Source organism: Mixophyes fleayi, chromosome 1, assembly GCF_038048845.1.
Source record: "Mixophyes fleayi isolate aMixFle1 chromosome 1, aMixFle1.hap1, whole genome shotgun sequence".
Taxonomy (NCBI): Eukaryota; Metazoa; Chordata; class Amphibia; order Anura; family Limnodynastidae; genus Mixophyes; species Mixophyes fleayi.
Genome location: NC_134402.1, coordinates 57396637 through 57412893, shown reverse-complemented (window position 1 = coordinate 57412893; position 16257 = coordinate 57396637). Strand labels below are relative to the sequence as shown.

Genomic DNA, 16257 nt, shown 5'->3' with positions numbered 1-16257 from the left:
TTACCTCTGGCACTTCTTAAGCTTTCCGCCACTAGAGGTCAGCACACTTGCAGATTGCATCATTGTCTGACAATATTTCCCTATCAGATATGGATTAAAGACGACTTTGTCTGAGATGAGACTGAGTGTCTATTGTGGCGTTTTTACGAAGATATCCAGATAATGTTGCTTTCCACATTTTTGAGCCCATCTGTAACTTAAGATCTATCACTTTCTGATTGGTGGTGTAACCGTGCACACAATACCAATGTTGCCATATGAATTTGTAATTCATTAAATAATGCCCTAAAGCGCATGTAAAAAGTGTAGCGGAATCTCTAAATTAAAACATGTCTTGCGCTGGAATTTATTATCTCTCCATATCGATAGGTAATATTCAGCAAGACCAGGGGGAAAAGGACACAACTTTTTTTTATGTTCGTTAAATAAAAAAAATACATTTAAACACATCTTTCCTTTTCCTTATCTATATTATCTGTTGATTCATAAAGTGTTTGTTCCTGTGAGATCTGTTTTTTAGCTGCACATTTGTTTCTCAATATTGTGTTTACTTGATATCAACTAGTGATCAGAACTTTTGACGGACATATATAAACTGGTTGCAGTTTTAAAAAAAGAAATACATAGTCTCCTATATTAAGACCTTGATCTGCAGTGAATGTCTGAGCCTTGGGCAGCACGGTGGCTAAGTGGTTAGCACTTCTGCCTCAGCACTGGGGTCATGAGGTCAATTTCCAACCATGGCCTTATCTGTGAGTAGTTTGTATGTTCTCCCTGTGTTTGCGTGGGTTTCCTCCCACACTCCAAAAAACATACTGGTAGGTTAATTGGCTGCTAAGAAAATTGACCTGTGTGTGTGTGTTAGGGAATTTAGACTGTAAGCCCCAATGGGGCAGGGACTGATGTGAGTGAGTTCTCTCTGTACAGCGCTGCGGAATTAGTGGCGCTATATAAATTGATGATGATGATATGGCACTCTTTGTCTGCTGGACTGGAGCTCTAATCTTGTATGGACAGTATTTGTCCATCTGTCAGCCATGAGTCACAAATTAAGACGTCATGTACAATATTAATGAACAGATTGATGGGATAATAATTTGCTCTTGTTTGCTTTTGATCTGTTCTCCACAATATTGCTTAATACGTTATCGTAATTATATTTTTGCCAATAATATTGTTTGCCTTCGTGGTTGAAATCAAATTTTGTAGGAACACAACACTTGAAATAATTGATTGCTAGAAAAACACACGATTTGCTCTGAAGAACAAGCTGTGCTGGGAACAAACACGGTGTTTATTTCTGCTACTGCCGCTCAGTGTGATACTGTCTGATGGTGTCTTGGGAATAAATGAGTTTATCTAAGCCCATTAAGAAGTGTGAATTAAATGTGATTGAGTGCTGGTGTACCTGATGAAACCAACATAGCTTCCCTCTGCTTGTGGCACGTCTGGGCAGTGTGAATAATAGTATACTGGCATCCATAGTTTAGGAGTTAATTCTATCAACTGATCCTGTCTTAATTGTTTATGATTGCACATGCAAGCTTTGGGGGTTAAATGATTTGGGAAAATTGTATTTGTTGAAATTGTATTTTTTTTTTTTTTTCATATGTTTTTAAATTTCTGTCCATCCATTCTGTGAAATAACCTTAAATACAGAGGAGGCATTATACTTTCTTGCAGGATAGGTCTGACATCTGCGTTAAACTTTTTTACACCTATGGGCAGATTCAATTAGCCGCGATGTAACGGGGAACATCGCAGCTGTACGTTTTCACAGTTTATACGATATAAAGTACCGCTCACTTCTCTATGGGGTGTGAGCAAAAGTGAGCGGGACTTTCGCTAAAATAACCCACCGCGTAGTGTCTTGCAGCCGTTCCGGGACACTACGCGACAATTTTTTTAGAATTGAATCTGTCCCCTAGAATTTTACATTTGTGGTGCCCAATGTCCCACAGCCATTCCATTCTGTGCTAGACCTTTGTTATTGAATATGGACATTTGGACAGTCGTCCTGCTGTATATGATGGTTCACGATATTGGCTCACTATATTATCTTGGCTGAGAGATGATGTGATTTTAATCTCCGGTCAGTTTTGGCATTACCTTTTGTCATCTGTGTCCGTTATGTATTTGTAATATTCTATTTTAAGATGAAGACGACTTTGCTAGCTTGAGAAAGCCCAAGAAACCCAAAGAAAATGGAACTTCAGCTGTTTCTCCCCCCACAAAACCTCATGTCGCCACTACCAAAACAAATGTGCCGGCTAAACCAAAAACCCCTGAGAGGCGGGTCTGTACGTCGGCCATAGATTTCTTTGGGGCGGACAGTGTGAAGCGATCTACCAAGAAGCTGGTGGAAATCAAAAAAGAAGTAAGTTGGTCTCATTGGTTAATATGGTTTTATAATCTATAGATGTGTATGTATTCTATATGTGTAGAATATGTTGTAGTGTACAGTTATAATAACTCAGATGTATACAGATATTGTTTAGAAATAGTATTTATATAGTCATGTGAAAAAAGTGCCACACTCCTGTGCCGTGTATATAAGCACTTGGTCTACACACTCATGCTGTAATATTTTCCCAGAACTCCTTTGTCACTTCTATATCCATAACATTTGCCTTGGGGGGGGGGGGGCAGTATCACATGTATTTTGTATGGTTAGCAGACTATACCCCAATAAGTATCTTTTTGTGGCCTTTGCTGCTTTTACCTTGGGTGTTATTGTTTGGCTTATAACACTTCAGTGAAAATGTTATTTAGTGTAAAGAATGTTGTGTTTGTTTCACATAACAGCCATGTAGAAGCACAGATGACTCTACACTGGAAGATGAAGCTATTGCTAAACAGCTGCAGCTTGCAGAGGATGAAGAGGTGAGTACAATATCTTTACTGAGCCACATAGTGTACAGGAGAACCTGCTACAAACAACAGAATGAAAGTAATAAGAGTGTTATTTAGAATGGACTGTATTACATGTAGGAAACTTTCTGTGTGTTTGTAAATCCTTGTTTTACAGAACAACATCCTGTTATTGGGCACTTACAGGATAGTGAAGGACACTAAGCTGATAAAGATATAATATTATAGATCTAAAGCTGAGGGATGTATTAATGAAAAGTGTATTAATGTTTGCTTTACATAAAGTATGGGGAGACCTCAGAGTAAAGAGAAATTTGCCAATCTATACACTGATCTCTAGTTTTTATCCCTTGGAATATATAGAAGTGTGTGTAACATGGTACTCTTAGGATGTGAGCAAAAATGATCCAGGTTGACCTCTATCTTCAGTTGGGATTAGTAGCGCTGCTCTTGTAATTGAATTGCTCTCCGGTACATTAGATGCGGAGGAATGACACGCAAGGCACCTCGTGGCTCAGTGAACCAGCCCCATATTCAGAGATGTTTGTTTGTTGATGAAAATACAAAAGTCCTATTGTGTAAGGAGTGGTAGAAAATAGTGAATATATATAATTCACTTCTTCTATATAAATAGGTTTACAGAGTATTATAGTACATTATTATTTTGCTTACAAGAGCTCTCATTCACAATATAATTTACCTGTTGAAGTCTATGAACAACACACTGCCTGTATGAATAAAAGCTGCCCCTGAGGACTGTATCCCAATGTCTCCCGTGGTTCAGAGATGCTGTACTAGTATCTGCCTAGGCACACTGTTTGATACAGGCAGTGTGTCCTCTATTAACAACATGCTGCCGGAAGTATAGAGGTCTGCTTTACCTGACCACAGCAGATGCAGGTGGCTCCACCATATCAGCTGGATCTCCAGAGCACAGACTAATGATCTGTCTGGTCTATAGCCCCCCTGCAGTCATGTGAGAGGCGGAATCTTCGTATGGAGAAACGGAAGCAGACACTTTCTCCACTACTGGAGCATAAAGCTACAATTTCCCATTGAGGATGCTGATCTGAATCCTAAAAAACAAGAATTAAAACCTAGTAGGCACTAATATTAGTAAATGACTAAAGGGATATCAAACAGCAGCTTGAAGAGATTCTGCAAACTGTTATAACCTGGATAAAGGAGAGATAAAAGGCTATGATATTCCTATATTAATACAATAAGGATGTATCTATTACTTTTATTGTGAATATAGTTACACAAACTTGCATTTATCTACAAATCTATGATTTGGAGTATAGAAAAGCTTTACATTTATAGGTTAGCACACCCAAAAGCATCCTGAGCAGCCTGAGATATGGCCATATATTAACTTGTTCATGATAAGTGGACATCCAGGTCAGAAGAAAAGTCTCAGAATATAGAAGAGACAAAGCGACTTTCTGAATATAAGAGTGGTGGAATTAAGCAGAATGGAAGTCATCTGGCCCTCTGGTATGTTGCCTATCAAGCAAATAGGTAACTGGTATATGCATCTCACCACTCCAGTGTGATAAACAACTGGTTCCATTGTAATGCTTGGCTCTTTATGGTCTCCAGGAAAAATAACAATCTGGATTCAGGTCCACTTTACTTGTAATATAGATCTATGTTATCCCCAAAGTCCCTAATGGATAACACCATTATGGGTTTATCTGCGCACACTGCAGTTTCCTTCTAATTTACTATATTCTAGGACTTTGTGTTCCTGATCTGGATGTCCACTTATCATAAACAAGTTAACATATGGACATACATCAGAGGTAGATGCATATGATTAGACTACTTTAACTATGCGTGATCTGTGTAGCTTTTAGCATTTATTTTTGTTTTGTGAAAGTAACACATCTATTGATCTGATGACCCTGTAAGAACCCAATTCCCAAAACAAGAAAATATATCTTCTGTTTCGATGTCTCTCACTTTTGTTCTTTACACAACTGTCTCTGTTGTTTTTGGCTTATGTCATGACACCCACACCTGCTGCTAATGTCCTCTGATAAGGTGTGATTTGTAACCCAGAATAAAGTCTAATAGCAATAAACAGGTTAGTGATATACTCCATCTTGCGTTTCATTTCCGGACGATAAAAATATAGGCCAAATGAAGACTTAAGTCCAGACTTAACACTTTTACATCTAGATGGGACTTTGCATTCTTGGTAATGGGGCTGGAAGTAGATGGCAAACTGCCCCTGGCAAAGACTTTGTTCTTTTGCTGAGCCGGCTGTCACTGCAGCGTTGCATGGGTCAGGACTGGGGCATTGTTATATATGCATGTTAGCTGTTTAAAGCAGGGATCAGGTGCCTGCTGTGGCGAATACCACGGATTGCCTATGCCCATTATAAACCATGCATTATAACAATGTAGCACTTACTGCATGTAATTCAGTTAATACTCATACTTTTGGTCTTTACAGCCCATCTGACTTTATTCACTTGTCTATAATCTTCTGGAACACTACTGTGACAATAGGCTTCATCTAAAGAAGGGTTTCACCAACAAACACTTCAATGTATTGGCATGTTCATGCCATCCTGCACCTTTACCCAGTGGTGGTGGTGGGGTATACAGTGGTATGCCATACTGCTACTTATCCTGCTGCCTTCATTGTAACACGATCACATTCCACTCACATTGTTCATATCACCACTTCTATATTTCCTCTTCGCCCACTGTCTCCACTCCAAAACCTTGCTTTATATTCTGCGCTTGCTTCTATGCTTCAGCAATGCCTGTATGTAGACCTGTCAGAGTTCTTGCAGTAGTTTATAAAGTTGATGAATGGCTTGGAGATGCAAATATGGTGAAGGAATGTGAAGCTAGACAACCCTTTTTAGTGCGATAAATATCTCGCTGTGAATTCGATAAACTATAAAGCTAATTCTTAGCAATCGTAATGACAATATAATAATCTTCTGTTAACAGGGTTATAAAATTAAAAAAACACGCATTTCTGTATGGGTAAAATTTGTGCAGTGAATCAGATTTTATTTTCTTCTTGGTAGTTGGAAAGACAACTCCACAATGATGAAGAATTTGCACGAACGTTGGCAATGTTGGATGAGGTGCCAAGACATAAGGTGAGAGCACTGTTCTCAAAGTGACACAGAGCCTGCATAGGCTGCTTTCACACACATTACAGTAAATGTCCCTGTACACACTTGTTTTTATAGATGCCTAGTCCAAGGCTAGAAAGTATAGAGGATATAAAAGTATATTTAGTAAACGTCCTAAAGAACATTTGTCACACAGTCAAAAATAAATTTTTTGGAAGCAATACCCTAGTTACTGAATTTTAGTGTTTGTGTCCTCTTTGTGTAATGTATTAGTTTTCTTGGGTTCTTATAACTTGTCATTGTAGATTACTTTCTGGCACACCTTGTTCTATGCCAGTTCTAATTCACTAACGGTGTATTTTACACAGCCTGGTATGTAATAGTGACATGAACATGTAAAAACGTCTGCTGTTCTTGAGACATGAGAAACGATCATGTATTGGAAGTATGAACTTTAACCCTAACCCTGGTACGGTAAAGTTCATACTTACATTACATGATCGTACACCGGGTCCGTTGCATTGCTGCTTTAAATATGCAAGTTGCGGTTCAAAGTGACGTCATTTTAAAGTATCGGGATCTCCTCACATCAGAACTGTGTGAGTCTGTGTATTCGTAAATCTGTGTTTTTAACATATCGCTGTGTTTACATTTGGATTATTTATGCCGCTGTGTACAATGTCTGTGTTTACAGCATCGTTAAAGTCACTACCACACTGGCAAAGGAGATGTCAGCATCTCATATAAGTATACAAAAAATGTATTTAAATTTTGTATTAAAGTTACAAGTAATTATCTACTCCCCTACTGTAAAACATAAAGATATTAGAAATTACCTGACAGTTCTGTGACTTCTAATATCCTTCCATGTGACACTGTACAGTACCGTATCCCATTATGTTATGTACAGTTTTGAAAATTGTTAAAGGCGTACTTGTAAATAGCAAGGTTCAATACGGTTTTTGTTTCTGTCTGATGGCCTGTTTTCCACATTATATCAGGTATATTATATAGTAAGTCATTTGCTTTATTAATTGAGTGGTGTATTTGTCTAACTTGTTTAGGCCCAGAAAGACAGTGACAAGAAGCAGACCTCTTCAGCAGCTAAAATAACTCCAGCTAAGGCTGAAAAACATCTGCCTTCAGGTAATAGACCCAGTTGCAACCTGCAATTAATATTCCCCAAAGCTCTTCTTCATGATTGTGTGCAATGTGTGCTGCACAACAAGTATTTATCTGCTTCTATATTCTTTCTGCAGTAACTGTAGGCTGAACTGGGGGCAGTCAGGTATACCATATTAGGGACCCCACTGTGCTTTATTAATGACACGGTGTTGGAGGAATCACTCCCCATCCTGCTTGGCACTGTATCCAGCTCCTTTCGGTCACTAGAGCCGGAGTGTGGAAATAAAGCAGTGGCTGCTGAATTGGTTTCTAAGAGTTATCAGTTTACTAAAATGATAACACACAGTTTGCTAGTAGTTACTATTAAGTATCGCAACTTGGCTCGTTTGCATGCAAACGAGCCTAGTCAATCCTTTCTGCAGCAGGTAACTTAAAATATCCTTTGCCTGGCTATGGCTATGTATTGTGTATTAGTTTGGTGGTCAAAGAGTTTATCTCAGGATTTCTTGTGTTTATTATTTACTTTAAATCTGACCATCCATTTGGCCATTCACATAATATGCATATTTGATGGAACGCGCCATTAACTTGTCTGGTTGATAACTGTGTACACCAGTGTTGGCTAACCTGTGACACTCCAGATGTTGTGAAACTACAAGTCCCAGCATACCCTTCCAGCAGTAAGCTGCTATATATTGACAAAGCATGCTGGGACTTGTAGTTTCACAACACCTGGAGTGTCACAGGTTAGCCATCACTGGTGTACACAGTCAAAGGTGCATCTACCATCCATCCTGGTTCCACATGTGATGGCTCCCCAGCAGATCTAGATCAGGGCCAGCAGTCTTTTTGAGTCCTTACTAGCCTCAAATGCAGCATCTGACATGATAATATATACATTTATATTTCGCACAAACTAGTTCAGCCCTTGTAATGTTATTAGGGGATAAATGGTCTCTACAGCTATTGTGAAGGAAAAAGCCCTGTAAGTTACAAATGTATCGCACTGTGCATTGGTTTAGAGAGAGCCTATGGTTAAAACTGTTCCTATAAACCATCTTAAATACTATTTTTAGCCAGGACGACAAGCCTATCATATGAATCAACAATCAAGAAGGAAAAGGATATCAAAGTGGAGAACAAAAAGGCTTCATGTACACAATCTGAATCCTCATCTTCACTCAAAAGCAAGACCTCCCCTATAAAGACCAGCTCCAAGCTGGCTCTGATGAAACAGAAGGATGAAGCTCACCAAAAAGAGAAGGAGATATCTAGCCCTGCTGCTAAAGCCAAGGTTATCTCACCAAAGAAGGAAGTGACCACACCAGCAAAAACGCCTCAGAAGTCAGAGGTAAGGATGATTCCTGCCCCATGGAGAACAGCTTACGGTAACAGTGCTAAGCAGAATTGTTTACTGTTCTTAAAAAGGATATTGTACTGAAACAGTATTATGTCAAACACCCTACTGTGTACATGGTTACTAAGGAAAAGGAGGACGCGTCCATGTTGGTTGGTTGAAGCCCTGTTGCTTGGTAAAGTCCAGAAAGCTTTCAGTCATTTTCCATGCTAATGTCACTGTTCCAAGCACTGCTCTGTTGAACCTTTTACAGATACTTTATTTTACCTTAATGGAAGAAGTGATATGGCTGCTGCCACTTATGTAAATAGATGCAAACTTATAGCTAGGTTCCCTCTGCATGTTTTAAACCTTTTTAGAAATGTATAAAAATCACCATATATAAAAGTGGTACATTTCCTCATTTAAGCAGATTTCACATCTTTAAATTGAGCTTTTCTTCCAGTACCAGCCACAGATGTAACGTTTAATAAACCTGCATGAGGTATTTACATTGGATTATATGCCATTGCTCAGGAACCAACATTCTTGCTCTGTTGATGGAGTGGCAGTAGGGATTTGGTAGATGACTGCAGCAATACAGCGTGAGCGCTCTATTAGAATTTAAAAAAAAAATGTAATTATACAGTCTTGCACTGAGATGCACATACTTTTCTTATGTATATGTCCAGAGAAAATGTGGTCCTTATTTTACAGTCCAGTCCTGAAGACTCTGAGAAGAAAAAGGCTAATTATAAAGCATATAGGAATTTTCTTAATCGAGAAGGTCCTAAAGCTCTGGGTTCCAAGCAGATACCTCAGGTAAGCTGGTGGGAGGGAGGATTTAATTGGTTCCCGGGCAAACTTCAATCCCCTTTCACTCACACCCGATACCTCAAACATCCAACATACGCCCTTCATGTTAAGTAAGTTGCACTCGTTCTTTATTTCACCGTAGGAAACAACTAGGGCAGTTTTGCTAATATTAGTAGAAAACACTTTTTTTTTTTTTTTAAGTGGACCTGTCCCCTACACCGGCAACCATTGTGTGTGCTGAAGTACTGTAATTCATAAGGTTGTAGTTAGTTTTGCAGGGACCGGTACCTTTATGAATGTAATTCAGGCCTCCTGAGGGAAGGAAATATTTTCAGATTGAATATTTACTTAAACATGCCAGAACGGTATTGAGCCGTCGGCAAAACAATAGCAGCTTTTGATGTACTGTAGGAAGAGGCCACCTGCTAAGGGAATTTGATGGGGTGATGCCCACTTTATATGGCATGCCAATAACTTTAACTGGTATCAATATTAATAAGTTACTGTTTATTTTGTAAGGATTATTCAGGATCTATTACAATTGTCATTTATCAACGCATTCCTAAGAGATGATGTGGCTGATTCTCTCTGTCCGGTGTCATGCTAGGGAGCAGATAACTGCATGGAGGGCTTGACCTTTGTCATCACTGGAGTCTTGGAGTCTGTAGAACGAGACGAGGCCAAGTCATTGGTAGAACGCTATGGGGGCAAAGTAACTGGAAATGTCAGCAAGAAGACCAACTACCTCATCATGGGTCGTGATGGTGGGGAGTCCAAACGTGACAAGGTAGAGTCTATTGTGTGGAAGAAATAATTAAACATTCCAGAATATAATTTCATATGGTCAGATATTTGTAATACAACCTACTTATGCATATTAGCAGCACTGATTGCTTTTTGTGAAGCATTGGTGGACAGCAGGTGGTCTGGTAGCCACATGTGATTATCTTGGGGTTTCCCTGTGGACTTCCTGTCCGGCAGTGATTTCCCCTGTAGGCCTTACTTGTATCTGACCCAAGAATGTCAGTTTAGTGCTTTCCCACAGCCTGTACAGTGGGGTAATGAATTTTTAAATGGTGACATTAATTCCATAGGTGATCTGGTAGAATTATGGGACAGTATATCCAGCTATAGAGTAAATGCAGTTGCAATGGAGTTATTATGTAAAGTTACATGTATGCTTTGAGGAACCAAGAACAAAATGAGTCCCGCTCTTTACTGTTCTCACCAAGGTGAGTACATACTAAAATACATGTTCTGTAAGAGCAAAGGATTTCACTCAGAAAGAGATATGTTCTAAGTAAATAGTGTCACTGAGTAGCTCTGAGCTATTACAAATACAGAACTACCACCAGGTATGTTCTCTTTATATCTGGTGTCATGCTGTCAGACTTCGACTTCTTCTTAGAACGTATTATGCATTAAGTCTACGTATTAACGAACATGTCTTTTTGCAGGCAGAAAGTTTGGGGACGAAGATTATTGATGAGGATGGTCTGTTTCATTTAATTAGCACTTTACCTGGCAAGAAATCAAAATATGTTATAGCGGCAGAAGCGGAGGTAAGTACTAAACTCCACATGAAGCTTCTCTTATTTTTACGCAGTTTGAAATTGGACACAATTTGACACAAATAGATTTGTGTGTTTTTTCATTCATATAAACTGCTTTGTTTCATTGAATGAGTTTAAATAAGAAGAATATTTTTTATTTTGGTTATTAACATGATTAATGCTGTTTCCAAGAGAGTCAGATTTCGATCGTGACTTCCCCTTGTTCTCTTTGAGTATTCACTGAGGTCCAGTTGTTCGTGGTCACCAAGTGAATAAATCTTTTAATCCTAAGAATCGCCTCTCCAAAGGATTTTTGTTTATGAACTATCAAAAATAAAGTGTAATGTAAAAATATAAAATGTGGTGACATGTGGACATGCACACCTGGAATGGTAGATGCTATGGCCCTACAAGCCTGGAATGATAGCTGATGGCCTAACCTGGGTGGACTGTAATGTTACTGGGCCATAGGGGCACCAGCGGTATACGTTCTTTAGACATTGGGGCTCAACAGAAAAATAAAAATAAATCATGGACTCACAAGTTGCATGACTGAGGCTTTGATCAGCCCACAAATTGGCTGTTCTCACTTACACAGCAGTTACAACGTGGAGTGAGGTATTCTGCAGGCTACTGGTTTACATGTCAGTGGCGTAAATTATTGTTGGTGTGAGTTCAGAAACTTGTTTCATACTGTAATGTATAATCTGATGTCATACTTTGCAGCCTCTCTTTCCAGGTTTGTGGGTTTTTTCCTTTTCTAAAAGGCTGATGGGTATTGTGTGACTTGTCTGCCCTGGCTCAGTCAGACATATCTGCCTTTTTGCTTCACGCTCCGTCATGGTCTCTGCTGTAAGGCTGGATTCCTCATACTTGCCAATAGTCCCATTCTTTTGTAGAACTCCCTTAAACGGTGTGGCCTTCCAGAAACGGGCATGGCTTTATCTGGATGTGATTTTGATGGATTGATTATGGTTTGGACAGACCATGGGCATGGTTTAACTTGTCCTTGTTTTTCCAATGGGCATTGTTGGCAGGTATACTTTCCAGGCTTTCTTAGACAAATAGCTAGACTAGAGTTTATCTACCTGAAGACATTTGGCCGTTTCAGATATCATGCTAATTGTGTCTAGCATTTATCACAAGCTGATTTCAGTTTGGTTCTTATTCAGATGAAAACAAAAGCCAAAACTGAAAAGACCCCGGATAAAGTGGTAAAAAAGCCAAGTCCAACTAAGAGGAAAGTGACTCCAGAGAAGAGAGAGTCACCAAAGGCCAAGAAATTAGCCAGTGGTATGAAAGCGTTCATCGAAGATGAAAAGAAGATGAGCATAAAACGGGAGGAAACCCCGAGCACTGCTAAAGGATGGGATTCACCCCCAGTCAGTGGCAAGATGGAGACTTTACTCTGGGTAGATAAATACAAACCAACATCTATCAAAGCAGTTATAGGACAGCAAGGAGAGCAGAGCTGTGCCAACAAGCTTCTGAGATGGCTGAAAGCCTGGCACCAGAACCATTCTGCCGAGGACAAGAAACCAGCTGGTAACTACATGTCTATCTGTGTAGATGGGGCCAGACCTAATGGCTGGGGTCAGTGTGCCTCCAGGAACACTAAGGGCAAAATGTTGTACTTGTAATTATCTGTATTGCATGAAGGCTTGTTCCCCTCTTTGCCCACCTTTACCAATACTTTTACCCTGCTTTACGTTTTATAAATGTGCCCCTGTGCAAGTAAGGTTGTTTTGCGCCCTGTGCGTATTATGTATAATACTATATAATTGATGTGCCCTGATATCAGTCTTTAAAATATGTGTGTACTTTACTGTAATTTTCCTAATGCCACTATTCCAGGAAAATACAACAAATTTGGGGGCAAGGACGATGGCTCCTCTTTTAAAGCAGCCCTGCTGTCTGGTCCACCAGGGGTTGGTAAAACCACAACGGCTGTGCTGGTGTGCCAGGTAACCGGATTGTCCCGCTACACTGTTGCTTTATCTGAGTACAGGGATTTCATAAGTGAGAACGTTGTAGGCGCTATTTTGGAAAGCGATATAGAAAGTTATGTCTGGTGACAGCTCATAGTTACAGGCATATTTGCTGGGTGTGTTTGTTTTTTTTCCTGCGAGGGGTGAATGTGTCTGACATTTGGAGGGGCAGAGAATGCAGTTTGGGATGCTTGAATCTATGCAGCTTCTTTGTTCCCTGATTTCTTGTTTTCTGTTAGCAAAACACACACATTGGTAACCAGATTTAGTGATCTATTTCCATCTAAATCTTCAGTCTTCCCATAACAGACGGTGCTTCACCTTCAGATGACATTAATCTATTTGCTTGTACACGCCATTGTGCAACTGTCACTAACCAGCTTTCTCTTTCTGTACTGTTTCTTGCTTTTGTTACCATTGGACACAACACAAAGCTGGCTGTGGCTGCAGATGTATTCAGTACATAGAGCTTAGCTGAGTGGTCCTATCAATGAACATGTCTGCCGATGTGATATAAAGACCTTGCTGAAAAGCACTAGTGTTAGAGCTGTGAGTGGGTGTAGCATGATGTACGCTGCCAGTGTTTCTAGTCTGTATCTAATAAGGTGTCTTGTGTGTACTAGGAGCTTGACTACAGCTATGTGGAGCTAAATGCCAGTGACACTCGCAGCAAGAACAGCATGAAGGAAGTGGTAGCGGAGTCCCTGAATAACACCAGCATTAAAGGATTTTATTCAGGTATTCCTGGTTTCCCGTCTATATGTATGGTACACTGTGGGTAATGCTGTGTTTATTGCCCCCTTTATGTCGTCCTTAGGAACCAGCAAGTCGGTAAGCACCAAACATGCGCTGATCATGGATGAAGTGGACGGTATGGCAGGAAATGAGGACAGAGGGGGAGTGCAGGTTAGACACGTTTATATTACACGTTTATATTACAGTGCAACTAAACTAGAACTGTCCTTGTTACCACTAATACCTCTGAGGGCATCTGCAAATGGTCCATATTCCGATGGTTTTACACAATGACACTCACCTTAATGCACCTCAGTTGTACAATATGAACCGTTTTATAATTGCAAAGACAGAAGGAAGTAAATTAGTATTTGCAGTAGTTTGTACATGGCATCATTTGTGTATTATAAATCTCCGGTATCCTGTTGTACTGGGTTGGTATCTGTAGAATGGATAAAGCCACACTGTGGTAATAGTTTCCTCTTTGTGCTGTGCCCCTTACAATGGTAGCGTTGCTTGGTGTTCCGGTGTCTGCTGGGTTCTATGTCCCACATGTCCTTCCATAAGATTGTAGTTCATTATGTGTTCTCTTTTTCCTTGTTTCAGGAGTTAATCACTTTGATCAAACATTCAAAGATTCCCATCATCTGCATGTGTAATGACCGGAATCACCAAAAAATCCGATCGCTGGCAAACTACTGCTTCGACCTTCGCTTCCAGAGGCCTAGAGTGGAACAGATTAAGGTGAGATCAGTTGATACTTCACCCTTGTATGGAGAATATTTTACATTTGAAGTCTATATTCTCTCATTCTGATTAATTTTCTGTACTTGGTCCTAACGTAGCAGCTCTGTCTTGTGTCTCTCAGGGTGCCATGATGTCTGTGGCTTTTAAGGAGGGATTAAAGATTCCGCCACCGGCAATGAATGAAATTATTCTTGGGGCTAACCAAGACATTCGGCAGGTGAGATCCTCTGCACGTCATGAGCAGCATTGCATGGAGGAGCTTCTTGGTTACACACATGGTGCTTCTCTTTCCCCCCCATAGGTGCTACATAATCTCAGTATGTGGTGTGCCAGCAGTAAAGCCTTGACCTATGACGAAGCAAAGAGTAGTGCCAACAATGCCAAAAAGGACATTAAGATGGTGAGTGATATGATGAGTGAGGCAATTGGCAAAGTCAGCGTGTGAAATGTACAGGTCTCACATGGCACTTATAGTGGTAGACAGAGGCCTATTGAAGGTCTGAGCATTGTCTATTGCTCCTCTTTTTATTGTTCTAAAATGCAGTTTAATAAAATACAAATATCTGTCAGCCATCTGGGGACATGACGGGTTTAATAATGGGATTAGGTCCCATCTGCAGGAGGCAGGACACTTGGGAGAAAAGCATCCATGTGACCCACCCAACATGTGTCTACATAGTTTTTGCGTCACGGCCTACAAGTTAAGTTACATCTTTGGGTGCCATTTAGGGGCAGCCTTGAATGGGTTAAGTTGACCAGAGCTGGCCCGGCCTTCTGCTGCGTTGTACTAACAGTGGTCATGTTTGTTTGCTATCACTAGGGTCCTTTTGATGTTGTCCGTAAGGTGTTTAGCAGCGGTGAAGAAACTGCTCACATGACGCTCATAGACAAGTCGGACCTCTTCTTCCATGACTACTCATTGGCGCCTCTCTTTGTTCAGGAAAACTATGTCCATGTAAAGCCAGCTGCTGCGGGGTGAGAGACCCTATATATGATTTATTTACTGCTTTGTGTGCTGCCCAGCCTAACCCTCTAACCAGACCCTCTATTCTTCCAGCGGGAACATGAAAAAGCATTTACTTCTCCTGAGCAAGACGGCTGACAGTATAGCTGATGGTGACCTGGTAGACAGGGCTATTCGCAGTAAGCAGACCTGGTCTCTCCTGCCTACCCAGGTATGTTATATGTGTACAGGTCGAAGCATCATCACAAACACTAGGTAACAAGTCTAGGTCAATGATCAACATCTGTTCAATTGAAATGGGCGGGGGGATGAGCAATGTGTAAGGTATGAATGACACTCTAATGGGTCATTTTATACAGTTCCTATAAATATTATTCACCCCCTTTGGCATTTTCAGTTTTTTGTTTTTCAAGGAATTAAAACATTTGTTTGGGAATTGCCACCAGCCAGCACAAAATACTCTGTGATGTAAAATAAAATTTAAAAACACAACAATTGATCATCTAGGAGTCTATTTGGTAAGTCTTTACCATATTTACATAGCTGAACACTGCATTTTTCATCCATTTTTCTTCGCACTATTGCTTGAATTCCATCAGATTGGGGGGTCGTTGGTGAAATTAAATTTTCAAATTTAATGTGACTTTTGCTGTAGGCTTTGGATCATTTCCTTGCTGTAATATAAATATTAAGTCTCTTGCAGACCGCAGTGAGAGTTTTCGTTACATTTGTCTTGCCTTGTCTGTTTTGTCCTCTATTTTAACAGGTTTTCCAAACCCTAAAGCAGAGCAGTATATCCATAGTGTTATGCTCCTGTCTCCCATGTTTCCATATAGGGATATTGTTATGATGACGCACACAGTTAGGTTCACACCAAATATAGAGCACCTACCATTGGGGTCAAAATTAAAATCTTGTTCTCATCAGACCATAGAATATTCTTGGGGGCCTCACTAACAAGTGCCGATCTTGCCTGGTAGCTCACATCCTATGCTAGACAAATTCAAGTTGTGCCATATTC

At 40.1% G+C, this 16257-nt stretch overlaps 1 protein-coding gene across 2 annotated transcripts in view; it reads left to right on the top strand.

Annotated features, from left to right (window-relative positions):
- The window catches only part of RFC1 (replication factor C subunit 1), a 42562-nt gene that overhangs the window by 20269 nt on the left and 6036 nt on the right, over nucleotides 1-16257 (top strand). For both annotated transcript variants that reach the window (XM_075194795.1, XM_075194796.1), the window contains 17 exons: nucleotides 2157-2377; nucleotides 2806-2883; nucleotides 5922-5996; nucleotides 7037-7118; nucleotides 8174-8448; nucleotides 9151-9255; nucleotides 9857-10036; nucleotides 10707-10811; nucleotides 11975-12347; nucleotides 12657-12766; nucleotides 13414-13528; nucleotides 13608-13696; nucleotides 14132-14269; nucleotides 14394-14489; nucleotides 14574-14672; nucleotides 15093-15247; nucleotides 15330-15447. In XM_075194795.1, coding sequence (XP_075050896.1) covers nucleotides 2157-2377; nucleotides 2806-2883; nucleotides 5922-5996; nucleotides 7037-7118; nucleotides 8174-8448; nucleotides 9151-9255; nucleotides 9857-10036; nucleotides 10707-10811; nucleotides 11975-12347; nucleotides 12657-12766; nucleotides 13414-13528; nucleotides 13608-13696; nucleotides 14132-14269; nucleotides 14394-14489; nucleotides 14574-14672; nucleotides 15093-15247; nucleotides 15330-15447 — 2414 coding nt within the window. The remainder of the gene's footprint in view (nucleotides 1-2156; nucleotides 2378-2805; nucleotides 2884-5921; nucleotides 5997-7036; nucleotides 7119-8173; nucleotides 8449-9150; nucleotides 9256-9856; nucleotides 10037-10706; nucleotides 10812-11974; nucleotides 12348-12656; nucleotides 12767-13413; nucleotides 13529-13607; nucleotides 13697-14131; nucleotides 14270-14393; nucleotides 14490-14573; nucleotides 14673-15092; nucleotides 15248-15329; nucleotides 15448-16257) is intronic.